At 41.3% G+C, this 27,802-nt stretch overlaps 2 protein-coding genes across 2 annotated transcripts in view; both read right to left on the bottom strand.

Annotated features, from left to right (window-relative positions):
* Window positions 1-5,536, bottom strand: part of bcl2l1 (BCL2 like 1) — a 35,890-nt gene extending 30,354 nt beyond the window's left edge. Inside the window, exon 1 of the mRNA XM_032569161.1 lies at window positions 5,246-5,536. The gene's annotated coding sequence lies outside the window, so the exon portion shown is untranslated. The remainder of the gene's footprint in view (window positions 1-5,245) is intronic.
* Window positions 5,537-7,844: 2,308 nt separating this feature from the next.
* arfgef2 (ADP-ribosylation factor guanine nucleotide-exchange factor 2 (brefeldin A-inhibited)) overlaps window positions 7,845-27,802 on the bottom strand; it is a 28,826-nt gene continuing 8,868 nt past the window's right edge. The window contains exons 6-39 of the mRNA XM_032569150.1: window positions 27,087-27,366; window positions 26,882-27,004; window positions 26,313-26,440; window positions 25,915-26,048; window positions 24,301-24,535; window positions 24,114-24,213; window positions 23,789-23,928; window positions 22,944-23,052; window positions 22,675-22,861; window positions 22,210-22,321; window positions 21,919-22,124; window positions 21,715-21,799; window positions 21,372-21,543; window positions 21,048-21,199; window positions 20,218-20,346; window positions 19,967-20,125; window positions 19,725-19,872; window positions 19,218-19,314; window positions 19,099-19,139; window positions 18,855-19,024; window positions 17,856-18,007; window positions 16,869-17,041; window positions 16,584-16,744; window positions 15,937-16,067; window positions 14,817-14,946; window positions 14,596-14,731; window positions 14,009-14,147; window positions 13,794-13,851; window positions 13,601-13,709; window positions 13,377-13,516; window positions 12,443-12,620; window positions 12,109-12,247; window positions 10,503-10,620; window positions 7,845-9,358 (exon numbers count right to left, since the gene is read on the bottom strand). Of these exons, the coding sequence (XP_032425041.1) occupies window positions 9,194-9,358; window positions 10,503-10,620; window positions 12,109-12,247; window positions 12,443-12,620; window positions 13,377-13,516; window positions 13,601-13,709; window positions 13,794-13,851; window positions 14,009-14,147; window positions 14,596-14,731; window positions 14,817-14,946; window positions 15,937-16,067; window positions 16,584-16,744; window positions 16,869-17,041; window positions 17,856-18,007; window positions 18,855-19,024; window positions 19,099-19,139; window positions 19,218-19,314; window positions 19,725-19,872; window positions 19,967-20,125; window positions 20,218-20,346; window positions 21,048-21,199; window positions 21,372-21,543; window positions 21,715-21,799; window positions 21,919-22,124; window positions 22,210-22,321; window positions 22,675-22,861; window positions 22,944-23,052; window positions 23,789-23,928; window positions 24,114-24,213; window positions 24,301-24,535; window positions 25,915-26,048; window positions 26,313-26,440; window positions 26,882-27,004; window positions 27,087-27,366 (4,836 nt within the window). The 3' untranslated portion in view covers window positions 7,845-9,193. The remainder of the gene's footprint in view (window positions 9,359-10,502; window positions 10,621-12,108; window positions 12,248-12,442; window positions 12,621-13,376; window positions 13,517-13,600; window positions 13,710-13,793; window positions 13,852-14,008; window positions 14,148-14,595; window positions 14,732-14,816; window positions 14,947-15,936; window positions 16,068-16,583; window positions 16,745-16,868; window positions 17,042-17,855; window positions 18,008-18,854; window positions 19,025-19,098; window positions 19,140-19,217; window positions 19,315-19,724; window positions 19,873-19,966; window positions 20,126-20,217; window positions 20,347-21,047; window positions 21,200-21,371; window positions 21,544-21,714; window positions 21,800-21,918; window positions 22,125-22,209; window positions 22,322-22,674; window positions 22,862-22,943; window positions 23,053-23,788; window positions 23,929-24,113; window positions 24,214-24,300; window positions 24,536-25,914; window positions 26,049-26,312; window positions 26,441-26,881; window positions 27,005-27,086; window positions 27,367-27,802) is intronic.

The raw sequence follows: 27,802 nt of genomic DNA, 5'->3' as shown, positions 1-27,802 counted from the left end.
TTCAATAACTGGACTTTTCCTAAATATTTCAAGTTTTTACCTCAAACCCGTGTGCCTGGGCCAACACAAAGGATCTTCATGGCCTGAAAGTTGTGTTGTCAACAAAACTCTGGCAAACACCACTTGCATAAGAGGAGATTCAGTTCCATTTGAACTAAATCAGACTTTTTTTTTTTGGTTTTGTTTAGCTTCGATCAGTTGGTAAGAAACAAAAAATCTGATTTTTTTTTCCCAATTAGTAAACTCAGCCTTGAAGCACTAACTATTGAAGCTTTTGAAAATGTCTTCACAAGAAATAACGATAATAATGGAGCAACCCCCGGTATTCACAGTGGTAACATCTGTTTGTAAAAACTTAAAATCCCCAAACACTTAACCCCAAAAAACCCCTTATTTAAATAGTTTGAATAATAAATATTCTTTGGCAAAAATCATCTTTGCACTTTCATAGAAGCTAACATCTACAGCCATCCCTCTCTCCAGTCCTGGAGGTACAGCCAATCAGTGCCAAACAAAACAAACATAGCTCCTAGATTGGCTGATTTGCCAACACCATCCAATAGTGTCTCAGATAGCATTTAGCTTCCCATGCTGCGTTTTCTTTTTCAATATTTCAGATACAATCTACAAAAAAGTCCGCAAATAGGCAAATATCCCCCGAATAAAGTGGAATTGCGTTCCACTGGAAAGGCCATGAATACTGAGCTGAGAATAGGTGAAGGGGTCTACTGTAAATTCATCCTTCCATTATCTAAACAAGCTTATCCTAAAATCGTGGGGGTGGAGCTGCACATTGGACACATCGCCAGTCCATCATATGGGACCACTTTAGTCCGAGCAAAGTGGCCGGATAAGAGAGCAGGCGGGTCACAACAACTACGATAACAAAAGCGCATTAGCCCATTCAGAAAAAATGGTCAAACCGACAAGTTTACCACACAATCTTTGACAGCTGGAGCAGATTGAGGAACAGAAAAGGAGGGAGAATTAGCGATTCAGGGGATTTATTAGTGATGGAGGAGGATGAGAGAGACGTGACGAGGGACAGATTGAGGAAGAGTTCAGATTAGCTGCTGCTGCCCGGTAAGAAGGAGTGAAAATGTCCACGAAGAGGCAGAAGGGCAGGTGTGAGTGAGTGGGGAAAGCCAACAGGTAGTCAGAAAAACTCTGGGATAACACAGGAATAATGACGGCTGTGGAATTAATAGTGAACATGTTCTGAGGTGTTTTTAGTAAAAATAAGAATTGTAAATTTCAATAGAAAACGTAATAAGGGAAAACAAATAGAACAGTTAGAAAACAGCCACTGAAACCATTTAATTTTTTTTTTTTTTTAAATCACTAGACACATCTTAACTTAATACTATCTGGGGGAGTTGTAGCCAAAATGTGAAAATGTTCAACATAGGAAATGACTGCAAGAATGTTAGGGTTGTGTAGTTAAATTTGCTGTTAGTAATTACTTCAAGTGAACTTACTGCTTTACACCTCTGTTACGGTGTCCATGCTTTGCAATGTTAAATTAGTCTGTACACGTACATATGTATGGCAAACTTATTATCAGTAAACCGGTTTTCATAGAGTTAAGAATAAATCGTATATTTTATATAGTTTGCTTGTATAGGTGGGGTTTGTAATCGAAAGAGAAAAATCAGTGGCTGGTGAAATGTCTGAGTGGCAGGTAAAAAAATTGATCTACCAGCCACTGTGGCTGGTGGAGAAAATTTTTAATTTCCACCCCTGAACACAACACAAATAAAGAAACCCAGAAAAATCAGTTGGTGACTTAAATTGGACTGGTTTCCCAAAAACTTAAAAATACAATCCTTTACAGAAATGAACGCGTATTATAGTAAAGGGACCACGTTCGAGCGACAACACTCCATGGAAAGGAAGTGAGCGAGGAAGACTTACTTTGTCGCTTTTCAGCATCAGCGATGTGCTAAAAAATTAAACATGCTAGTGGCCTCTAGAAAGAAAATTTATCACAGTGCAACAAAGTAAGGCACACAGACACTCATGTTAGAAAGGCCAACCAAGCTAATTGCTAATCAATCCCAGCAGAGAACTGGGATCGATTATTGAGAGTTTGAGTCTCCTGCAGATTTACAAAACAATTTAGAACTATTAAAAGTATAATAGTAACTAATTCATTACTTAAAATGACTTTAAAATGTGACACTCAAGTGCAAACAAGAGATTTTGTTCCTCTAAAAGTAATAAGATGGGCTCAGCTGGAATATCTTTGATTGGGTAATGTCAGGGTGAAAGGGTTTTAAAGATGGGTGATAGGCCCGAAAAGAAAAGGCATCCCTAATAAAATAAATTAAACATTTTGTGATGCAAGACTTCTGTATTTAACTTGTCTCAGTCTGTTTTATTAAGAACTAATGGAGATGTCCTTCACTTGTTTTTATTGGGCTTTGTGTGTACAGATATATCTGCCCCATATCCTGTTGGATTTTTAGAGATGTAGAGCTCTGTAAATCTAAAATAAATTTCAATGCTTTGTTTTATTTTACAACACAAATGTCTTTTTAAAGTAATTATGCTTAAAATGCATGTAGAAAGTAGAACAGAGTGAACAAAGATCCCTGATCGGTTACTATGACGGATGTTGCCAGCCTCTGGTTCAACACCCACAGAGAAATTCTACACTTTGTTTTGCTGCACTGGTTTAAGGAAGCGGTTTAAATGTTAAACCTCTTGGCAGGAGGTATGTTTGTATGCCAACAATGCACTGGAGTCCAAATCAGATCTTTCTGATGGGCTCGGGATTTACAATGCACCTTTTAGACGTCCAATAATGCAAAATCTACTTTAGAACACAAAAATAATAAATGAGGCAGGTCTTGAAAGAGGGGAAAAAAAATGACTCACTGCTGGGTCACATTATGAAATGAAAGTTATTAGTAGATGAGACTCAAACGCACTAACGTAATCCCTGCTGTAAAAGGAAACAAGCGCATTTTACTTGTATAATTACATTCCCATCCAATGTATTGCTGAGTTGGTAGAAAACATCTGACTGAGACATTCGGTAACAAATCATCTGTGGGAGAAGTTACCTTCATTCTGTTGTTCTTCAGCCCACTCATTCACTTGACTCTTTTGTTTCACAAAAGGATCTGGCTGATGATTCCAAACTATCTCCAAGTTATCACATAACCTGCCATTTCCTGCAACAATAATGGCATTTAAGCCTGATAAGCACATGAGCCTAATAATTAGTGAAGCAGACAGATGGATGCAAATGATCCTGGCATCACCTCGTAACACATGCCTCTTTTTCACAACACAATGGAGAATCCAACACTCTGACTAACAAGTAATATTTCAGGTAAGGTCGGGAAAAAACAAAACTTCAGCTGTCCGTCTGCACCCGCCCAGTTCCAGGGATATCAGGACCAGCCCAGCGTGGCGGATGGGAAGCAACAAGACTGCAGTGTTTACAAAGGCCACATGGTCCCCAGCTGCCAACACGTGGCTCGGGCTGGAACATCGCAGTAGAGATGTAAACACGGCAGCTCCATAGGAATAACAGCGAGTCCAAATGGGGCGTTTGAATGTTTCCACGAGATCCGGCAGTAATTTGATCAAAGTCTGTGGTGATATTGATTATGGGGGGAAATTTTGGCAGGATTGTTTTTTTTTTTTGTTTTGTTTGTTTGTTCTTATTAAAAAACAAACAAATAAATAAATCAGCCCAACTTTTTTTTTTTTCCTGGATGTGTCGATTTGACGACAGTCTTAAAATTAAATGTTCACAGCAGTCCACAACATTCGCCTGACGAGGACAATAATAGTAGTAAAAAATCCGATTTAACACGACTGTCTTACCAGCGCTGGTTGAAAAATAAAAATAGTAAAGGGAAATCCTCCTGGTTCTTTCCGACTCTGTCGAAGTGTGGAGACGCTGTCAAAACGCTTAAATGTAAACACTACCACTCTGTTCGCTGTGTTGAGTAGGTTTGAGCATACATTTCAACATGTGCCCCTTTTATGGACCCTCCCCTGTTGCGTAACAAGAGACGCGATTAGCTGCATTTCAGAGGCTCCGCTTCATTTGTCATCCGGCGAGGCGGTCCGCACGCCAGGTATGGGAAAAGGCGGGGAGGAGCGAGTCATTATGTTCAAATAAAACAAAAAGCTCCGATTCAGCCGCGCGCGAAAGCCACAGCAAGCCCCCCCACGGACAGTTTTCAGCTGTAGGATGACAAACACTATTCCAGGCACGAGGAAGACTCCTCCTTCTTTTCGTCAACGCTTCCGCTGGGTCATTCACCGGCGGACAGTTGGGTAACGCATCCGGTGTCGTGTGGTCCGCGTTTGAATCGTGAGCTGGACCTATCGGTGCAGGACCGCCCGTCTCGACTGTGACTAAAAATGTGCCAGAATCCATGAAATATAATAAGTAAAACAGTGCTGTCTGAAAATCTTACATTTGTTGTCCTTAGATCGATGAAGTTGTTTATTTATTAACGGAAACGAGATATTATCAACAAACCATTTAACAAACTGATTTCTTAATTAACTACGCGCCTTACTAGTACTGCCTATTATTGATTACATTTTCGGAGAAATTACAAAGTTTAGTTTAAAAGAATATAATTAAAGCGTATATAAACTTTCTCTTACCGCATTATTTCCCTAATATTTCATAATGAAAAAAAAAAAAACTGCTTCCCAGAGTGCTGCGGATGAACGAGGGAGTCCCTGAAGGCATCATTACCAGGCCATTCTCCTGACTTAACACACTGGGAAAGGAGCGTTAATCACGACACGTGAAAATTAAGCCACTTTGAGACGCCACCCTGCACCAGATTTAAATAGTATTCGCCACACCAGCAATTCAAACAACAACAATAACATTTTTAAACCCGGCTACGATGACTAGCACAGCTCCACCTCTGCCATCCTTACAGAGGCAGCAATCCAGAGAAATATGGCTGTCACCCTGTCTCATAGGAAGCTGTGAGCTTCCAAATGTGTCCTAAAAAAGCAACAAATGGTTCGCAGAACCACCCGAGCACATTTGGGCTTAAGCACAAAAACGTAACGTAAAAAAAAAAATCTTGGCAGAAACAAAATCTAGGTCTCTCGTTCATCCATATCGGTCGACCTCTTTGCTGTAGGAAGATTCACAAGCAAAGCCACAGCAAGCGCTCCCCCTTTACACGTAATTCCCCCAATGGAAGAACACACGGGTCGGAGTGAGACTCGTGGGATTGAGTGGAACTCTTACTTGTAGGGTGGCCTCCACAAAATCATGTCTGTCGGAACACTATCCGAAGCCCGGTAGAACTAGGAGTGATCCAAACCGTCATTGCTAGCCTGACTGGCTAACGCCGACGGAGCTCGTTACTGGTTCCCAGTTGCACAGAACCGCCCACCTCCTACGTGGTGCGTGACCATACCACAGCCTGTGCTGCGGCCGTTCGCTTGAGGAATAAGTTTATTTCACTACCCTATACAGTTTTAAACCCACGGTAAGGCTCTTCTGGTTGGAAGTCGCGGTTGTTCTGAACGGCACTTGGCGAACCGTCGCTAAAAAAAAAAAAAAAGGAGGGGAATAACAGCGAGTCCAAATGTGGCGTTTGAATGCTTCCACGAGAAGTTAAAACTGTAAGCCGAAAATACAAAACCGTACCGTTAACAGTTAATATTGTCTTACTTCTTGTTTTGTAATATTAGCTTTACAGGGGTCCATGTAGCAGCTGTTGGGCGCCTTTCCACTTAAGTTGACAACAAAAGGTGTGAGAGGTCTCCATAGTAACCTTTGTTACCCCAAAATCCTAAGGCTCATCAGAACACCAGGAAAGTTAGACCACACTGCCATCGTGTGGACACAAGTGAGAATGTCAGAAATCTGTCAACTGGATCAACGGATTAAAACCTCTTTTTCCACACAAGTTTAGAAGCATACTTAAAAAAAATAATAATAAAAAAACAGACTATTGAGCCGGAAAATCATTTGCATTCATGAACAAAAAAAACAAATATATATATAAATATATATATACTGTATATATAGTATATATATTTTCTTAAGCATTGTTCAAAGAGATGTTGAATCTTATTTTTAATTTACGTCTGGGGGACAAGTGGTTTTTAATGCACTTTAGCGTTAATTAAACTAGATATTTCCAAAGAAAAAAAAGGAACGTTTTCACCCAACGTAGCAGAAGGCAGTGTTGTTCACTTCAGGAAGATGCTTCTTGTAACCTTAATACCGTCAACAGTCTGAGGAAAATGTTTTCTTCTCACTTTCGACTGTGAGGCATTTGTAGAGGTTCTTGCACTAGCAGCAAGAAGCAGCAAGAGCTTCTTGACAGTTTTCTCATAAGGTCCAGTTCTCCTTCAACTAATACTTTTTTGCCTCAAGAATTCCTTGAACAATGATAGAACTCATGACATCTATGATGGTGAGCTGGACAGGTTTTGCTGCAGCAGAAGTATCCCTAAATTATCGTGCTTCCATCTCTATACTGCAAAGTTGGTCTGAGGTTCATTTCTTAAAACGGTTTAGTTGGTTCAATGACAGACAACTCCAAGCATCCTCTTTATCAAATTGTCATACAACAGCAGAGTGTCTTCTGACCACTACAAAAAAAAAAAAAAACACTTCCTGCCCACAATCAGCAGTATCTGTACCCGTTGAAATCTTAATGAGGTTTTATTTTTCTTTGGTATTAACAAAGCATTTTTGAATTGAATATCACTTATATTGTGGTATCTAGTTTTCTAATAGTCTGACCTTTAAGTGACCCTATGAGCATGCTCGCAGTTGTCAGGGATGTCCTTCTCGTCTAGACTATTTTCTGTGCAATGGAAACCTGACTTCAAATTCTTTTTGGAGTCGTTAATTGCCTGAGGAGACTCGGTCTCCTTCCGGAATGACTAAAACAGCTTTCAAACTCACTATGTAAGATAAACGTGTGGGGTTTTAACAGGGCTAACCTTCAAACTGCTGAATAATGAAGTGAATCCCAAAGTCAAACAATTTTAAGAGCAAATTATAAGGGTGCCCAAATTTATTCATCAAAAAAAACCCAACCTTTTTTCAAAATTAGCCTTTATGTAAAAAATAGAACGAAAATGTCTTTAGTTTTTGTATGCTTATATTAATGGAATTTTTTTACTATTGTTAAAGTTGATATTAAAAATCCATGTTAAAACATTAAAACTCAGACTTTCATCAGGTGATGGATCAGGTAACGTTCAGCTTTATCCCATTCTGACCACTAACTGGTGAAATGTTACCTGATTTCAAAACTTTGTCACTGCAAAGGAAGAACACAAAGAGGAATCGTGGATGTACTGAATGAGAACCTGATGGAGGACATGACTCAGCTGAGTCTCTAGAGCAGGGGGGCCCAAAGTCAGTCCTGGAGGGCCAACATCCTGCATGTTTTAGCTCTCTCCCTGGTGGAAGTCACAAGCTTTTCAGCAAGTCAATGTTCTTCTTAGGCCTCCTAACAAGCCGTCATTTGATCCAGTTGCGTTAAACCAGGGAGAGAACTAAAACATGCAGGATGCCGGACCTCGAGGACCCACTTTGGGCACCACTGCTCTAGACTAGAGCCTAGGAGCACACTGATAAATCTGCCGCAATTTCCTTAATTTTGCAGAGCTTGGCAATCGGCTCATAGGAACGGTTTTAATGAGAACATGTAAAGTAACCCCACATATCAGCATTGTCCAAAATCAGCTTTGTTAAGATCGGCGCTCGGTACAAAAGCTGCAATCGGTGCACCCTTTGTGGGGATCCACTGAAGGAACAGTCAAAGGAAGACCGTCTCCTTTGAAACAGACAAAATGTTGTTCAGCAGTACGCCAAAAGCACCTGGAACAGACCAGAAATCCGATTTATTGATTACTTCACCAAATGTTTGGAAGATTACATCACAATATTATGTATAGAACCATATAAGCACTTTCATTTCTATGTATCTTACATGGAAAACTTTACAGTCTGTACTTGTGTCATTTACTGTATAATATACATATATATTTATTTATTTATATACTCCCTGGCACAAGGGAAGAAAAAGTAGACATCCATAGTTGCAAGGGAAGGAATGCTTTTTTCAAAAAAAATATATTTAAATGCACTTGAAATAATTACATACATCCTTCAGAAAAGCTGGGGAACACACTCCGAAAGAACCGCGGTCGAACGATGTTGATGAGCGTTATCCTGAACACTTTTGTTGAACTGCGAGGTTAAAGTAAACCAACACTGATGGATATTTGGAACTAATAATTGAATGGGGCAAACAGATGTGCAAAACATGTGGAAATGGACTGTAAACCTGACTGACAGATGAAGGCAGAGTTTTGGGAGCTAACGGATTCTCTAACTGTTAGTCTGGATGGGGAATGAGCAAGAAGCCAGAAGAAAAAAAACCAAAAAAAACAAAATCACCTTTTTTTCAGTGTAAACGTCGCAGTTCTCACGAAAAAACAACCAATAAAAACAAACAAAAGCAAATAATCAAGATAATAAATAAAATGTCGCTGACAAAGGCGACAGAGCGAAGTCCCATGTAAAGCTGCTTGATCTCCGATAGTGTTGGTGCAGCAAACGGTTTTAGGTCTCTGTTAACGGGAATCGGTTGCTACCCAAACAACTCGGATATGGAGGTGGAGCGGAAACTGATGAGATCGTCCTCGTCCAAGCAGGCACATTTGGCGGAAAGCCATTTTTCAACAAAGGGAAACCTTTCGATTCCCGTCTGCTTCACTCCCATTCTCTTAGATTAGCTTTAAAAATGGAAACCAAAAAAAACAAACAGAAAGCGATCCAGGAACATAAAGAGGATTTAGCAACAATAAATTATATCTTTACAGTTTTTGTCAGTGGGACAATGAGAGACGAGAGCCAGTCACAGTGCTGTTTATCCCAGAGAGTGAGGATGGAGGTTTCTCTACAGGCTGACAGACGACAGAAACGTTGAACACTTTGATGTAGAATCCTGAAACAAGACCGGAAACGCACTCCGACGCCATTCCCTCCATTCCCCCTCTAATCCAGTTTGACAGACAGAGGACAGTTTATGCATCAAGTCCACCTTAGACCCTCACGTCAGCTTTCACCTTTGTTTTTATTTTTAAAAATTATTTTTTTAAAAAGTTTTCTCCCCCCTTGCCACACCCAGACATGCGCCGAGCCCTCCTCCCCCACCATCTCCTAGGAGACGGGGGTCCGGGCGGGCGCTCCGTCGGGAGCAGCGATTTGGAAGACGGAGCCGATGCGCAGGAAGAAGCGCCTGAGGACGGCCCGCAGCTCCGGGATCAGATCGAACTGCATCATTTCACACAGGTGGGGGTAGTAACAGGAAGCATGGGGCTTGAACTGCAAGACAGAAATATGCTTATTAGGACAAATGGGGAACAGATGGGCAACATATTCTGCATGGAGTCTTAAACTAAACATATTTAACATTTGATCTCATTCCAATCAGTGGAACTGTATGTGATACAGTTAGCTGAAATGCTAAATGGAAGGAACAGGACGCATGGATTAAAGCAGCAGTATTATGTATTATTCAGTCTCATAGTGCCATTTTCTAGCACAATAAAACTATGTTTCCTTCAGTTGTTAAAAAATGTTAGAAATATCAAACATACCTTAAAAAATTTTGACTTGGTATTTTAAATTGAAATTGGACCTCTGTCTCTAAAAACTCCTCTTTCTGAAACTCCGCCTTCAGGAAGTCATTACAACATGTCTCCTCCATTAACCCTTTAATAACATTTTTACCAGCGTTGCACTGAGAAGTGGCTCGTATAATAAGTTCAGCAGATGTGCAGTTCCACCAGGTGTTTGCTAATTGCTGCTGGCTAGTCTGAAGGAGCCAAGTCGGGGAGTGGCGGGGGGAAAGCTGCTCTGTGAGGCGGAAGCTTGAAGCTTGGAAACTGCAGCTCTGAGGAGGAGCTTCGTCCTCGAAGGCGGAGCTAGGTCCACCAAGGTGTTTTGCACAACTAAACGGTTGCTATGGAAGATTAATGATTTCTCAAAGATGCATGAAAGAATCAAAGCCACACTCCACATATGTTTTTGATGAGGGAATGACATCATAACACAATAAAAAGCTCACAAAAGTAGATTTCATATAATACTGCCCCTTTAAATGTGAACTGAAGAATTCCACTAAAGTGCAGATTTTGCTCCTTTTAAACACTTTACTGTCCCCAGCTACATTTTGTCTAAACAGAAACTGTAGCTCTTTTGGCCTAAAATTCTCAGAAGATATCTGAGTCACAGTGGTGGTCAGTGACGCATCGATGACTCATGGGCTCACACCAACAGGACATGACTAATGGCAAAACATGTCATTATTAACATTTTACATCAATAAAAGCCAACCAAAAACACCTCTGATCCCACTTATTTAAAACCAGTGGGCATTTCACTCATTCTCCAAGCCTCTCTTTAAGGTTTACTGACAGCTAATGTGTGATGACAGGTAAAAATGTGTGTGTGTGTGTGTTCATGCCTTGTCGTCGGGCAGCCGTAGTGTCCTGGTGAGCAGCAGCATCAGCAGGCTGTTCCAAGCCTCTCTGTGGCTCTCTGAGGTCAGGCTGATGAAGTAGCTCAGAGCTTCCGTACACACCCTGAGAGACGGGACACACACAAACACACGCACTTTAACGACAGCTGAGCATCATCGGTGCGGCAGGAAGATCATCAGCGTTCCTTAAAATCTTAGGATTAAGACACCAGCGGCGCTTCCTGAGACAAAAACTTCCACCTTTGCAATCATGAAGTGATCCAGTGAGTCAGAGAAGTGATGAAGGCAACGAGGGGATTTGCATCAGGCGTTTAAATGCCAATATATTCCACTGCCTGCACCAGCTCATCCATTTCTAATGAGGCATGAGACGTGTGAGAAAAACAAACAGCTCCGCTTCATCTAACAGCTGCTATTTATCCCAAGTTGATTGGGCATCAGCCCATTCAGGTCCATTTAAAGTTGAGCATTTGTGTTGAAACTAAAACCTAGGACTAAACAGGATGGAGTAACTTGCAGTGATTTTCAAAAAAAATGTTCCTGTATGAAATATTCTATTGAGACTGCAGTAACCACTGGAAGTCTATGGTTACCTAAAACTAAAATGGGAATTTTATGTCAATTCACCAGAACATTACTAGGGACGCACCGATCCATTCTTTTCACCTGCGATACCAATACAGATGTCTGAGGTTTAGTATGGGCTGATATCGCTACCAATACAGAAAAACAGTGCTCTTTTTTTAAAACACAGTCATAAATGAACTGATTCACAAATATATTTGGTAACTCTGTACAAGAATAGAACACTTAAATACATCAATAGCTTCACATGCTTGGTCAAATATGCAAAAAAACAACAACAACAAAAACAACTTTAATCTGTTCTATCAGTGCAATTAAAAGAACAGCCAACGTAAAATAAATGATAAAGAAACTGACAAAAACAATAGGTGTTTGACTACCTTGGTGAAACAAGGTAGTCATCCTTGTTTGACCGCAACAAACCTTCTTCCAAACGGTTCAGAAAGTGCAATTAGAAGTTCTAGTATAGTGTAAAATAAATAAATCATGACGTCGCTCAGAGCACAAAGCATAGAATCAGACTGAATACATCTGTCCTTATGGATTGGGCACATTGTTACTGATACCCCATAGAGAATTTCTTTTCAGTATCAGGACCGATACAGATACCAATTTGTGCATCTCTAAACAATATAGTCACTGCTTGCTGTTTTGTCTGAATAGAAATGAGTGTAAAAGCTCGTTTGGTTTCCAGAACTTCAGATTTTTCCCTTTCCCGTAATAAAAAAAAAACTTGACTGTGGAATCTTCAACTTATCAGCTTTACAGATGAATGGAGGACACATTCCTGATTCTATGAAAAAACTATTTTTCTTCCAACAAACATCTCAAATTTGTTGTTTAATGCAACAACCATGGGGCATTGCATTACTCAGCAGCATTTTTTTGTAACTCAGTCAGTAATGGTCATTTACATATATGTAGCTCTTTCCGACAGGAGTGTTCTGAGATGAGAGGAGTTCTGTTTATTGATTTGATTATGATCAGAATCATCTGTTGTACTCACAGCAGCAGGCGTGTCTGAATGTCCGGCCACGAGTCCTGCAGCTTGGGGTCCGAGTACATCCTGAACAGGATCCTCAGGCTGCAGGCCAGGCTGCTGGTTTCCTGCTTCAACAAGTTGGGCTTGGACTTCCCCTTAAATCCTAGAGGCAAAAAAAATATATATATAGAAAAGGTTCGGTGGTTTAAATGTGGTCTGCTCTTATTTTGATAGGGGAAAAAAATGTTCTGAAAAGGAATCTTCCTTCCAGAAAAGGATCCAAAATAATCATTTGTAGCGAGGGAATTTAAAGTTTTGTTGATAGTAATTAAAGAGCCCTGCGGGAGCCTCCACCTACCTGCCCTCCACAGCGCCGTCCTCTGCTCGTTGTTGGAGTTGAACTCCTTGGCGAAGTTGTGCGACTCCAGCAGACAGTCGAGCAGCTTGAAGAGGTGAGCGGACGTCATGTGACAGTACATGCCCTGATCCGGAGCCGGCTCTTCTCCCGCCGCCTCCGACTGCTCCAGAGCGTCTCGCTGGGACAAAGGGGACAACACGTTCGCTCCAATCACTGAGGGTGGGGTGGTAAAGGCTTTCTGTTTGCCACAGATTTCATAGAATGATCTGAGAAGGTAGAGCTTTTTTGGTGTTTGAAGACAAATATGGATTTTTTTTCTTTTTATCTCGATAAGTTTCCATAGTTCAGAGTAGTCAATAAATCATGTGATGAACTAAAGCACAATAATTTCCACTTACATCATTTATCGTTTTTCTTTTCTTCCTCTCTTTCTAAGAATCGCAAAACTGAGCTGGTCATATCAGATCTCTTCTACCGAAGCTTTTTTCTCATTGAAATATTATTATTATTATTACTTTTTTTGTCATTTTTAGAGAGTTTTCTTTTGTGACATTACGAGAAAAACTCTGGTAATATTGCCAACATTATGACTATCTTCTCATAACTAAACAAGCATTCTCGCAGCCAGGTCATAACGCTCTGTTGTACAGAAGAGACGACTGAAACTAAAGCCAGTTCTTGAAAATATTTTCTGCCATTTGTAATTTCTGTTTTAGAAAAGAAGGCAAGTTTCATCGTACAATCCTTTTTTTTAGAATCCTTAATTAGATATATATAATCTAATTCAGTTCCAGAAAGTATATCTTTTGTTACAATCATGTAAAATATTTGCTTTCAATCTCTACTGAGAAAAGTTTTCCCGTCCAGATAACGACTGAAAAGCTTCCAGATAAACAGCATGTTGACATAAAGCAGCAGGTTGTTCTCTGCGTACCTGAGCGGCAGCCATGTTGTCGGCATCCTCCTTCTTGCTGGTTGCCGGGTAGAAGACGATGTTGTCAACGGTCTGGATCAGCTCCAGCTGCACAACGCATTTAATGAGCAGGCCCGCAAACAACCTCTGGTCCGAGACTCCTGGAGGACAGAGGGACGGGGGAAAGAAAAGCTCAGAAGTCTTTCGGTTGACCTTGGGTAAAGATGGCGGCCGTGTTTACTCACTGGCGCTGGACTTGCCCTTCCAGGTGTCGTCGCTCGACATCTGGCTGTGCCCCCTCTCAGACAGAGCTCTGTCGAAGCTGCTCTGAGACTGACTGTCGAAGTCGGCCTCCTGCGAACGCAGCAGAAACATTTTGACCGGTGAAAAAGTAACGGGGGACTTGTTGTGTGTGTTACTGCAGGGTGAGTTCCTTACAAAGTGCTTTCCCTCAGCAGCTTCCTCATCCTGTCCAGCCGGTCGCCATGTCAACAAGCTGATTGGCGGAAAAGATAAAACACAGTGGCAGATTTACACAGAGGGCAACGTACGGCCTCAGCGCCAAGACTAACGCATGAGCAAAATGGCCGCATTAAAAAAACTAATTGAATGAGTGTGTGATGTGAGAGTGAAGTGTGTGAGTGGCGGCTCACGCGTGGGGGCTGGTGTTCTGGAAGATCTCCAGCATGCAGGAGCAGGTGACGTCCCAGACCTCAGGACTGAACTTCTCCCCGTTCAGAATCACCAGGTTCTCCAGACAGTTGGTCCCCGACCGGGCCAGCTGCTCGTTATCTGCAGCACAGAGGAACCAATCAGAGAGCGACTGGGATTCAGCGCCGAACAACGGGCAAGACTTAAAGACGAGAGGAGGGACAAGTATGCGGACGGATGGATTTATGGACAGATGAATAAATAGATGGATGGACAGACAAATGGATGGATGAACACAATATAATCCAGTCAGCAAACGTAAATCTTTTTCCATACTCCTGTTTTCTATTTCCATTCTTCTCCCAACCTGGAAAAAGCTGAAATTAAATTCCATTCTTTTCCAAGCTGTGAAGGAACTCTGATATATGCAGAATAAAATTTTTTAGCACCGTCTGATAAAGTTTAGTCAGGAATATTTGGGCGTTTTAAACATTTGGGCGTTTTTAACATTTGGGCGTTTACAGCTGTGTAATGCAGATTATTCCTTTAACTATCACAAATATAAGAATGACACTAGTGATGTCATCACCTTGGCGGACACACCACTGCAGCTGAGTGAAGATGTCCTGCAGCAGGATTTCACTGAGCGGCTCATAAAACTGGGTGAACACGTCACAGACGGCGTACAGAGCGTGGTTACACGTCGTCGTCATCCACTCGATTTTCTGAAAAAAGAAAAATAAAACCATCATTCAGAATTTATTCCACCTATTTGGTGCGTTTTATTAACTCGGTTATTTGAACTCTGACCTCCGTCTGCTGCTCTGGGAGTTTCATATTGTCGAAGATACGGAAGACGATTCTGAAGAGGTCGTGCCACCAGTGCTTCTCAAAGGAGTGGCCGTAACTTTTCATGATCTCAAACATGACCGTGAGGCCTCTGCAGAGCAAACACACACCGGAACATCAGCTCTGTTGGATTATGTCCACAAAACAAAGCGGACATGATAAAGAAATACGGATGGTTAATGTTTTAGGGCAAAAACCTAAAGACTATGGCTGTAAAAATCGAAACTTGAACACATTTTAATAAAATCTACATTAGGTCACAGACTGTTACGACTTTCTTCCCGTCCACCATATACCACCACATATTAGGTTCGTTGTAGATAGAACAAGAATTTCTGAGTTCCAAAAGTCAAAAATTTGCTAGAAATTGAGATTTAAATTCAGAAATTAAGATTAATCGCCAAAATTTTCTAGAGTTTGAAAAGTTGAAAATTTGCTAGAACATTTTTATTAAATTTGAGATTAATCTCAAAAATATGTTCAAAAAGTTTTTTCCATAAAATTTCTGAGATGAATCTAGAAATTTCTGGAGTTTTGGCAGAAATGAATTTTTTCCGTGAATCTTTGACTTTAGGAGCCCAGAAATGTCCTTGGTTTTTCTAAAATAATTCTGAAATTATTCTCAAAATTTCAGCTTTTTTTGGCGGACATTTCCACCTTTTTTTTCCTAGCTAGAATGGCCCTAACACACTGTCATAAGTGCAATATTAGCTTGTAGTGACCTTTTATGAGCCAAACAACCTAACTGCATAACTTAAATGGTTTTAAAAGATGTCTGTCTTTTACTGCTGCATGAGTAAAACCCAGACTGATTTGATGTATAAAGTGAAACTTTTAGCTGCTTCCAATCAGTCCTGCTATATTTTACACAATTGCAGTTTGCTGCTGTTTCCTGATGACTCATTTCACATTTTTTTTATGTTTCCCTGTCCTGGAAGTCATAAAACCTATTTAAAAAAAACTGTTTTCACCTCAACTAAGTAGATTCAAGTGTTTCAAAGAGCTAACCAGGCTCCCTCCATGGAAGCAGCGTGTGTCGCTGTGTGTACACAGAAACCTGAGGCTCGTCCGTTTTTTCTACCTGGTGCGGACATCCAGTTTGCAACGATTGATGATGCATGACAGCTCGAAAAGGATGGGAAACCAGCCGCGAACCCAAACCCGATCCCCAGGCGCAACGTTCATGTCATCGCTGGTGTACTCCCTCAGCGCCTGGAGAGCACATTTATAGGTTAGAATTAGTGCTGGGAGTCAATTCAAATTTTTTATTGAGTTAATTGCAAAGTTTGTAAGTAGTCAAATTTTAATTGAAAATTGTAAGTAATATTTTTAATTCAAATACCCTTTTATTATTATTAGTATTATTGAATAAATAGACACATGAGCTCAACAACAATTATTGTTACTTTTTAATCTGTTATTCAGGTTATGAAACCATCAATTTGGTGCACGGTGTTATTCTACCCATTCAACTTTCATAGTGTTTTAGGAACTCCTGATTATTCATGGATCTTCAACAAAGGTTCCCGCAACAATCTTTGTAATAAAAAATAAAAATAAATAAATAATGAATCAATAAAATGGCTCTATGTGCCTAGAAAATACACAACGCTGCCCCTTAAAATATTTGTAATCTAAATCAATATCTTCCCGAGTTTAGTATAAATGCTTTCTTTGTCAGTTAAACATGTTACGGACTTATCACAATAAAAGCTGGGGAGAGGTTACCTGAGGTCGTTCAGAAACGTATTTAGCACAGTGCCGGATGAGCCGGATGGCCTCCATGCTGGTGTCAGGAAAAGCTGCGTTGCACACAAACTCCGATAAACACTTCACGGCATCCTGAAAGGAGTCAATGGCAGCAGCAAAATGCTCCGGGAAGGTTTTCACTGAAGAGAAAAAGACAAAAAAAATAATGAGCCCAGAGGAGCAATACCGCCCCCTGCCTGTGGTGCATTTAGGTGGTTTCCCTCCTCCCCAGCTTAAAGATGGCAGCCCCGTCGATGCACTCACTGACGATGTGGCCTGTCGTCTGGAAAGCTAGCTCCACTATGGTCTCGTCGTGATCGGAGGCAGCCTGGTGGAACACGGAGAAGATGTTCTTCCAACCAGAACGGATGTTGGCTGCCTGGGAGTTGACCATCTGAGCCACACACCTGATCACCATGTCCCTGATGGTGGGAGACCTGACACATGGAGGGGGAGAGAGAGAGAGAGAGAGGCGCTGGATGTGACGGCGAAATAATCCAAGGTGCTTAAACAGAAGAGATCAGAAATAATTCTCTGTTCTTAAATGTTTCATTTTTTATTGGGAAGTCAAAGACTAAATTCTGTTTTATTTATTGCAGAGTAGGTCGGCAACTAATGATTTTTTTCAGTCATCGATTATTCTGACAAATAATCAGATAAAATATTCGCACATTCTGCAGATTTTTCATTTAACTACTTGATCCTCTTTTACACACTACAAATACATAAAAAGATGTGAATAAGCAATACAGTCCTTTAAATAGGAAAAATAAACCGCTTATTGCCCTTTAGTGAATGCTTGATCATTTGTAGCAAAGGATGCAGATAAAAATATACTGCCAACTAATCTGACGATTTTTTTAGATCAATAAATTGATAGCAAAATGTACTTAATATTTTTTTATTTTTTTTTTTTTTGAACCAGGTGATGCTAAAATGCCACTTCAGGAGTTCTGGGTAAAACATTGTATCAAACGAAGAAGGTTTTTCATTTTAAATACAAAATGTTTAGATTTTATTTGAACAGAGCTTTGGCTGAATTACTGCTCTGACTGTGTTGTCCTTTCAGCCATTCTTTTGAATCTGTATTCTCCAGTTAATTAATCGACTAATAAATTAGTCGACGATTCTTTCGACCATCAACTAATCACGATTAATCTTTTCAGCCGTAGTATTGTTTATTGGGTTTTTTTTCTTCAGAGGGCTGAGAGTACCAACTCCTTTCTGTACTCATATCACCCACATCTTCACCTGTTCTTCTTCATGATGTGCTCAAAAGGCCTGAGGAAATCCTTCTGGAAGCGAAAGTTAGCCAGCTCTCCTTTCTCCAGGAACTTCATGGAGAGCTGCCTCAGTGAATCCACGGCAAAGATGGCGACATCTTCATTAGGGTTGCAGCCCACCTACAATAAAGACCAGAGTCATTATTGAAAGTGAGCTTTCAGCTCCAACTGGGTTCACATTAAAGCTGGAAAATAGATCAACTTGCTCAATACATTTGCGCAAAAAAAAAAAATCATTTAAATTTAACACTACCACAATATTGATTAATAATAATGTGACTTTGAGTAGCAACCTCTTCAGTCAGAGGTAACCAACTATGAAATTGATAGCAAAAGGTATTTACATAACGTTTGTAAGAAGTTTAGTGATCAGTGCTTTAAGTGGACAAAAAATAAATGCCTGTATTCCCCTTATTGTCATGCTAATATGCGACAGAAACATGGGTGATATTTTTGTACAGATTTGTTTACTGATCTATAGATAAGTAGTTTTATAGTTTTAGATCAAATTTACACATGGAGCACATTTTATTAACTTCAAATCTCACAGCATTAATATTAACATGAAAAATAACAACAAAAAAATGACGATATTAAATAAAAGCTCCTTAAAACAAAGAAGTGAGTAGTTCCCTTTAGACTCAGGACTTCAATAAGGTTTTTACTATTTTGGTTTAAAAACGGTACTAGGTATTAGCTCTGGTCTAAACAAACCCATGGCACTTTAGCAATATTCTTTTATCTTCAACACAAATAGAAAAAAGGACACATAGTTTGGTAGTTGTTCAAAAGATTACTACCTTATTACGTTTTAATGGCCTTAGTTTTTGCTAATTTTCTGTACTTTATGATTTATTTGGAGCCGCTGAGACATCAGAGCAGATTTTGCTGTAGAGAAGCGGAACGAGGTGGGGCTTTATTTGGGAACAGGAAGACCCAGGCAGACATTCCGGACCGTTCCACTGACCTTGTTGAAGTGATCTCCGATAACCTGCCAAATTCGAGACCACTGCAGCCGGATGCGGTTCATATTGTAGTACGAAATCTCCACGATTTTCTGCAAGCTGAACATTCTGGGCTGATGTGCCGAGGCCAGCTCGTCCATGGACACCGCACACAACCAGCGGACAAAGTCCACTGCACAGAAACGGACACACAGTGTATGGTTTCGTTTTCTAACCTGCAGCTAATCCCAAACAGCGTTGACTCACCGATTGCGTTTCCATCTAGTCGGGTGGAGCCGGTGAAAATCCTGGAAACAGAAAACCGGATTTAGAAGTAAAGCAAAAGACAGCAAGGAGTGAAGTGTTAACTTTAACTGTTGTCCCACCTATCAACAGCCACCACCACACTCTGAGAGCTGGTCTCTCCCACTGATTCCTGGATGTGAGCCATTTGTCTCTTGTCCTGACTTCCAACCAGGTTTCCTGCAACAGCAACGCATTAAACTTGCAATCAAAACCCACGGCCAGAATTGGAGACAGGAAATCAAAATTAACCAAATCAGTGAAAAACATGACAGTAAAAGTACGACGGCATATTAGAGCCATTGTAGACAGAACATTTTTCAAAAAGCTCAAATATTTTGAGATTAATCTCAGAAATTTATTTTATTTTTTTAGTTCCAAAAGTTTAAAAACTTAAGGAAATAAAAAAATCTTTTGATAAATCTCAGAAAAAAACCCAACTTAAAAAGTTGCTTAAAAAAGTCGATTTTACATAATACTGCACCCTTAAAAAATATGTTGGTACTGCACTTTTTCAGCCAAATATCAAAAGTCGTTTTGGAAGGTCCAAAGAGCAGCAGGCTGCAGATCCCCGGTTTGGGGGAACCTACCCAGTCCCAGAGGCATGAACTCCTCAGTACCAGGAGGAAGCCCCCTGATGCTCCCCTCTCTGTCTCGGACCACTCCTGAGATGTAGCGCGTCTTCACCCCTGTGCCGATCAGCTGGGCCAGCTCCAGCTGACTAATACATCTCAGTATCTATGACAACCGTACAACAACAACAACAAAAATAAAAATCTCTCGTTAAGGTGGAGAAACGGCAGCGCTTCATTTTATGTGTAGGATTCTGCACCTCATGCCAGGAGTTGCCCAGGTAGTTCCCATCAGTGTGAGCGACGGTGATCAGCGTCTTTATGGTGTCGATGTTCTTCTGCTTCATCTCGGTGATGCTGGAGCTGGCCGTCAGCAGCGTGAAGCGGGCCAGGGCTTGGACGTAGGCGTCTCTCTCCAGCTGAGAGCAGAAGCTGAAGTCACTACCCTGACTCTAATGTTCTCACCACTGCGTGTGTGTGTGTGTGTGTGGGCGTGTGCATGTGAGCAGACCTGCATGCTGAAGATGCAGGCGATCCTGACGGCGCATCGGATGCCCTCCAGACACAATGAGGCCACTTCTGGGTCGTCACAGTCCTGCAGTCCCACGCTGAAGGCGGCCAGCAGTGGAGTCCAGGCAAGCTGGGATACACAAATCATAGGTGGAGTCACTTTATTTATCAGGAAATGCAGAATACAGCCTACCTTTAACTACCCAATGCATTTTTACAACAGAGTATTAGGTCCAGACTAAATGATTTTCATTTGAATTACAAGAATAAAGTCATAATATTAGCAGAATAAAGACACAATACTATCATAGGACAGTTGTAAAATTACAAGAAAAAAGTCGTTTTAATGAGATCAACGCTTCCATAGAGTTATCAAACTGATGTGAGAAGTTTATCTAGTCTGTGGTTCTTTCTTCAATCGTTTCAAAATTTTGCTGATTATAATAATTTGATTCTTATGTGTTAAAACACTTTACAAGTATGTTCTACTTGTAAAGCTGACACCCAAATATAACTTTACAAAATGCCCAACATTCCTCATTTTACTTTATTACTATTTTTCCTGTAGGAGATTTTAAGAAATTACTACTTAGTTCTTCGTATTATGACTTTTTCTATTAACAGTACGAATTTATTATCATATTAGTTCAACTGTAATATTGATAATATATAATTTATATTATCCAGCCCTACCTGTGAATATTTATGCAAAGCACTGAACTTCTGATTCTACTTCTGTAGTTTCTAACTAAAAAAAAAATAAAAAATTTTTCTACTTCATTTTGATATTTTATTTTGCACAATAGATGGAAATGGGAGGATAACTGTTACCTTGAACATGGGTCTGACGTGCTCCAGGTGTTTGGCACTGAAGAACGGAGCCTGAGCGTGGCTGACGGCCTCCATTAGCGCTTTAGCCGTCTTCGCCATCTGCTCCATCTCCATATTGTACAGCAGGCGGCGCTGCTTCTCACTGGCCACACCTGGAGGAGGAGCAGCATCAATCTAAAAGCTTAGGGTCAACAGTCCAAACGCTGAGACTGGAATACAATTAAGTCTGATGTGTCTGGTAAGTCTTTTTGGTAAGAAATATCTAACACTGGTCTTCAAACAAACTCGTAAATGCGAGCAAAGAACGCTGACTGAAGTACTCACTCTGCTTGGTTGACTTTGGAGTGATTGAAAACTCTTTGCTTTCCTTCATGGCAATTTTCTTGCCAGCGATCTCATCGTATATGGAGGAGAGGTAGTCCTCGGGGAGGTCCTTGCTGTCGTTAATGCCCCGGTTCATCTTGATGTACTGCTCCTTTGTCATTTTGTTCTTCACCTAAAGACATAAAGACCAGGCTGGTTTGGTGGTCTAAGTCAAAAGCTTTCAGAGACCATGTCCATTATCTCATTGATCTAAAGTGTCCCAAAGGTGGCCAAAAGGCCTATTTATGCCCCTTAGGATGATTATATTGAGTGGGCAGAAAGAGTAGTGGCCACTAGTTCCTACCTGAGGACTGTGCAGATCTGTGGTTAGCATGATGATGGAATACGCCAGCACATATGCAGTGTCTGCACTGGCAAACATGGTTTGTCTGTAAAAGACAACAGAGTTCATGGTAAAAGTTAGAGCATCAAAATCAACCCATAAAGCTCTAAAAGTCACGTCAGATGAGCCCAAGTGAACTCTCCAACCATCACAGGCTAAACGTACCCTTGGTTACATTCGAGGTACCGCGCAGCAAACTTCTCCATGAGCCTATCGATCTTCTGGGCCTCCCCTGGCAGCCGGAAGCCTTCCAAGAACGTTCTCAGAGCCGAAACAAAGTCGCGGCCACAGAAGTCCAGCTGGTCCACGTAGCAGTACATCACCTCTTTGTTGAACTTTGTGTTCTCGCCAAGAAACTCCCCCACCTGCGTCTGTTGACGGGTACACAGAGAGCGGTTTAGCTAGCTTAGACGTGGAATCCATCAGGGCAGATATTGAGGTTGGTGAAGCCCTGACAGTGTCCAGCCGGTCCTCCTGGTGGAGAAACTGGGCAATTTCCTCTGCAGTGGAGCTGAGCATGCCCTGGTCCTGCAGGTACTGGATGCCACGCTTGGGTTTCTTGTTGAACCTGTAAAGGGAACGGTTCTGATTGGTCCCCATAACACCAGGAGGCCTAGATGCAGTCAGAGCCTTGCAGAAACATTTCTACCCCTTAAACCTTCTCACATTGTCAAGTTTCAACTATTGGGATTTTCTGCAATACAGAAACACAAAGCAGTGAAAAAGTTTGGCATGTATTTGTATTCAATCCCTTTACTCTGATATATTTAATAAAATTAGAGCTGCACTGATTGCAGTAATCTAGCCGATCACGATCTTTAAAAAGCTCGAGTTGCTGAATCCGATTTTGACCGATATTAGGGATGCACCAATGTGAAAGCTCCTAAAGCTCATTTCCAATCGTGCAGAGAAAGTGCTCACAGTTCGATGCCGTGCTCGATGATGTCCTTCTGCTGCTTGATCACCTCATACTGCTCTGGGTGGTCTGCCTGCGACATAGTGATGCTGGAGTAGTTGGAGTCCAGCGAGCTGACACTGTCCCGGCGTCCTGCTGTCTGCTCAGGGAGCTTCAGCTCTCCTCCTTCTGAGTCGGGTGGATGCTCCTGACCTGAACACAAAACACGCCTGACGTCACCGTGGATCCAGATGCCCTGTGCCGCATACCAGTCATGGATTTACCCTCCACTCACCCAGGTTAGCTTGAAGGTTGGGATTCACATACATATCTTTGCTCCACTCCACCATGCATTTGAGGATGGACACAAGGCACTCCAAGCCCTTCTTACGTAAACTCAGCTCCTGCAGGAAACCCAATGGGGCAAGTCAGCCACACGCTTTGATTAGGATTTAAATTTCCAAATAACAACTACGTGCGCTGAAGAAACAGCAAATGGCAAAAGAAAATAAATCGATAAAATAAATAAAAATACGGGTACACCGATTGCAGTTTTTTGGCCGATCACTGATCTTTAAAGGGGCAGTATTATGCATTTTCCAGACACAGAGTGCCATTTTATAGCACAATCAATTAACTATGTTACCTTCAGAAACATGACTTTGAAGTTTAACACCTTGAAATGGCGCCTCTGTCTTTTTAACTCCTGCTCTTTATGAAACCCAGCCTACAAAACATGGCTTCTCTATTACCCTTTTAGCATCGTTTTTACCAGCGTTTGCACTGAGAAGTAGCTCCTATAAGGAGCTCAGCAGATGCATAGTTGCACCAGGTGTTTGCTAATAGCTGCTGGCTAGTCTGAAGGAGCAGAGTCCGGGGAGGAAACTGCAGCTTAGAGAAGGATCTCCATCCTCAAAGGCGGCTCAGCTGACATGGAGGTTGCCATGGAGATTAAAGGATTTCTCAACATTCCATGTATGTTTTTGATGAGAGAATAACATTATAACATGATGTAAAGCTCAAAAAAGTCAATTTTACATAACATCACCGCCTTAAAAAGCTGATTTATCGGTGGCACCCCTGAAAAAAAAAAAGACAGCTGATGTTCAGAACAACCGATCACAGTGAGAGGAATCGCACCTGCAGAGGAGTCATGCCGAGTTCCTGCCCACTCCGGCCCTGAGCGATCTTAGACAAGTCGTTGACAAGACGCTCAAAGATGTTGGCGGCATTTAAATCACAGTCGTAATTTACATAGATGTCGACCACACACTGGGCATCTGACGGAGCAAACAGGAAAGCTTTTAACACAGTTCACCTGGGATAATCTGAGATGGTTTCCGGAGTGTTTTTCAAATTTAATAAAGATAGAAAACCAAGAAATCACATTTACATAAATAGAAGGCAACTAGACAGAGATGGGGAAGCAGTTCATGAGATGAAGGCATTTTTTTGTATCTATTACCTGCACAGATGCGTGTCAGGGTCTGAATAACCATCCACTTGTGTTCAAAGGAACTGGTCGTCGTCTCCAGGATGGTAAGGAAGATTTCTCGAAAAAACACCTGATATGGAGAAGGTAAAAGCTCATCATCATCTACTGCAATTAAGCAGCACAACCAGAGCAGCAGGATCAGCCTGCGCCTTCGTACCTCAATCTGCATCTTCAGGTGGACCTTGAAGTGTGACAGTAGAGTTAGGAAGATGGCTAATGAGAGCTCGAACACCTCTGGCACAGAGGAGACGCCGTTTTTGGACAAGGCCACGCACAGATATTGTTTGATGGCGTTCACGAACATCTCGTGGGTGCGGAACACTGGCCCGGCGCCCTGCAGCACAGACAGCAGCAGCTGCAGGGACACGATCTTAGAGCGCAGCTCATGGGACCTGCAGACGAGAGCAACACACTTAAATTTATTCACCTAACAAACGGCAACAAACTAATGAAATATTCTGGTTTGCTAATAATTCAGCGAGATGTCTAACAAGGTACAGGCAGTTTGCTTTGTGACGTACTTCCTGTACTCATTTCATTTCACTCTGACCTATTTACACCGTCTGGCCTGAAGTCTAGTGTTACAGTAACCAGAACCTCACCTGCAAGGCAGGAGGCCGAATCAACCTTTGGTAAACTAAGAGGCTCAGTGGAGGTTTCAGCTGAGAATGGAGGGAAAATCTTCTGCAACTCAATTGAACTTTTCCATGTTGCAAACACAACATTTTATGTGTTTTACTGAGATTTTATGATTTAGAACAACACAAACTAGTGCACAGTTGCGAAGTTGAAAGAAAATGATGTGGTTATCAAGAGTCGTGTTTCCATCAACGGTTTTTTTATTCGCATTTTAAAAGGTTGACGGAAACGGCGAAATTCAACATCATTTCCTGAACTTCGCAATAAACGTCTTTACGCTCGCTTGAGGTGGTTTGTGGGCTTTTCTGAAAAAGCACAAACAAGTTCTGATGTAGCAAATTTTTCTTCCACTTGCTTGTTTGTGCCTTATCAGAGGCATAAAAATCTGAAAATTTCTAGGAAGTCCGAACCTCCAGCAAAGAGGGGAGAACTTTCAGCCAGAAGAACTCCAGGCTGGGATTTGTGCTCCATGATTCTTAGCAACCTCTACTTCCAGTTTAACACAGTCACCCATAACATCAACATCTGACAAAATCACACTAGAACCCTGGTTGATTCGCTTCATAGAGGTAGATGGAAACACATCTAATTCTCGTTTCCTTTTTTTTTTTTGCTTAAAATGCTGCTTAAAAAGTGCCACGTTTTAGACTGCTTCTTGACAAAAAATAAATTCAAACCACGTATTATTTAAAGTCCACTTCAAAATGCACCACTTTGTGCTGCTTTATTACATAAGATCTCAAATCATTTGTGTTTGGGTGAATCATGTTAAAATTCTTGCAGTAAAGCATCAGTATAAAAACACAGTGGACATTTTTTCTCAACATGAAAAACATCTAAAGAAGGGGTGTCAAACTCCAGTCCTGAAGGGCCGGTGTCCTGCAACTTTTAGATGTGCCTCTGCTGCACCACACCTGAATGGAATAATTAGGTCATTAAGGCTCTGGAGAACTGATCTACACAAGGAGGAGGTGATTAAGCCATTTCATTCCAGTGTTTTGTGCCTGTGGCACATCTAAAAACTGCAGGACAGCGGCCCTCGAGGACTGGAGTTTGACACCCCTGATCTAAAGCATCAACATGAAAGGAGAAGAAAAGAAATGTGAATTCAGGAAGAAAACAAAATACATACTTGGGGTCAGGAGGACCGTCGGCCAGAGGTTTCATAGAGAGTTTGCACAGAGAGCGGAACACCAGAAAAGCATCTTTCTGCAGGATATGCGAGAACCGCGCTGTGTTGTTGGGTCCATGCAGAGCGTCCACATCCTGAGACAGAACGACAGCATGCGCTTCATTTTACAGAACTAATTCTGTTAACGTGACTCATTCCTGCTACCTCAGACGCAAAACTACTGATCTGTCACTAAAACTTCAGTGTAAACATTTTTTGAGAACTCTGGCAAAAGATTGGTACAACTATATCACATTAAGTCTCAATTAACGCAGAAAGCTTTCACATATTTATCAGTCAAACTTTCCAACTTAAGGCTAAATGAATATTTATGAAAAAAAAAAAAAAGGCTTCCCCACCAGAATGTCAGCGGAGGAAACAGAGGTGCGATCCTCGATGATACCGTTCATCTGCTGGGCCTCTGTACTGCCTCTGGATGGCGCCACCTCTGTCTGCTCAGGAGTAGAATGAACTGGGGGCTCACCATCTGAAACACAGGCCCCAGCAGACATACTGTACTTACACTGCAAAAACAACTAAATGTATCAAGTATTTTTGGCCTAATTTCTAGTGCAAATATTTTCGTACACTTGAAATAAGACAAAAGGCATATTAACGTAAGTTCACCCGCTTTGATTTGGTAAAGAAGGCTTAATACTGGAACTCAATTTTTTTAAATGTCCAAAGTAAAACATAACTAAACTACTAAAAACAAAATAAAAAAATAACAATCCCACTTACAACCAAAACCACAAATAAAACAGATTATGATGTCTATGAACAAAATTGCCCTTAAAAAATATGAATCACCAGAATGAAAATTATTGATCTCATTTTAATTTATTATGCGATTAATTGAATAACTGCTTATTGCAACAGGCTTCATCCGGCGCATCAAATAAAAAGATGGCATAAAGAATAAACGAACCGGTTCCAGAGTGAGTCTGCCCAGGCTCTCCTTCTGCTGCCACAGACTCTGCTGGGTTTGATTTGTTCCCTTCCTGAGCTGCTACAGGATGCTTCTCAACACCTTCATCTTCAAACACTGAATCTGATATTAATAAAGAAAAACTCCATGATCCAATCCACACTTTTAAGCTTTTTTTTTTTTTTTTATCTCGTGTGTGACGAACCTCTAGATGGAGTGACCTGCTCTGAACCTCCATCTTCAGCTTCTCCGTTGACAGAGGGCCTGTCTGTGTCAGGGTCAGCTGCTGGGGGTGGGGGTGTGGTGGAGCGGGTGGTGTCGGCGTTGGTGCTGAGGTCTGGGGTACTGATTCCTGGGGAGGGAGGCTCGGGGGTTGAGGTCCGGTCAGAGCGGGGGGAGCCAGACCTCCTGCCGCCTGGAACCGGGGAAGGGTTCTGATGGGGCAGCCGGAGCCGCTCCTTCTCCTGCTCCTGAGCCTCCAGGGCCTGAGGGCACCACCAGGGGGAGAATGACAGGCGTTTGTAACAGAGAAATGAAGAAATAATAATTATAGAAACAGAAGTGGAGCTTTTTTTAGCTGGCTGGCACGTTTTGCCCTCACTTACAGGAAGGAAATTTGCCTTTTAGGCCCAAATTATGATCGCAAAAAGCAAAGATCCTCCAGCCACCCTTAATTTAGTAGGCGTTTATGTTCTAAATTATTATAAATGTCATTGTGTTTGCAGGAGTAGGCAATTTTTGTTTGTTTTCTGTTTTTTTTTTAAGTGTTTAGGTTACAGTTCTACATTAAAGTTAATTTAGGGACTTTATCATATTCATTTCAATTAATTAAGTACATAGATTTTAACACATAAAAAATTTTAATACAATTAATTGTGGTTTTTTTTTTGTTTGTTTTTAATGTCCCCGCATGTTTCTGGT

The sequence above is a fragment of the Xiphophorus hellerii genome, chromosome 1, assembly GCF_003331165.1.
Source record: "Xiphophorus hellerii strain 12219 chromosome 1, Xiphophorus_hellerii-4.1, whole genome shotgun sequence".
Taxonomy (NCBI): domain Eukaryota; kingdom Metazoa; phylum Chordata; class Actinopteri; order Cyprinodontiformes; family Poeciliidae; genus Xiphophorus; species Xiphophorus hellerii.
This window is presented reverse-complemented; position numbering and strand designations above follow the sequence as displayed.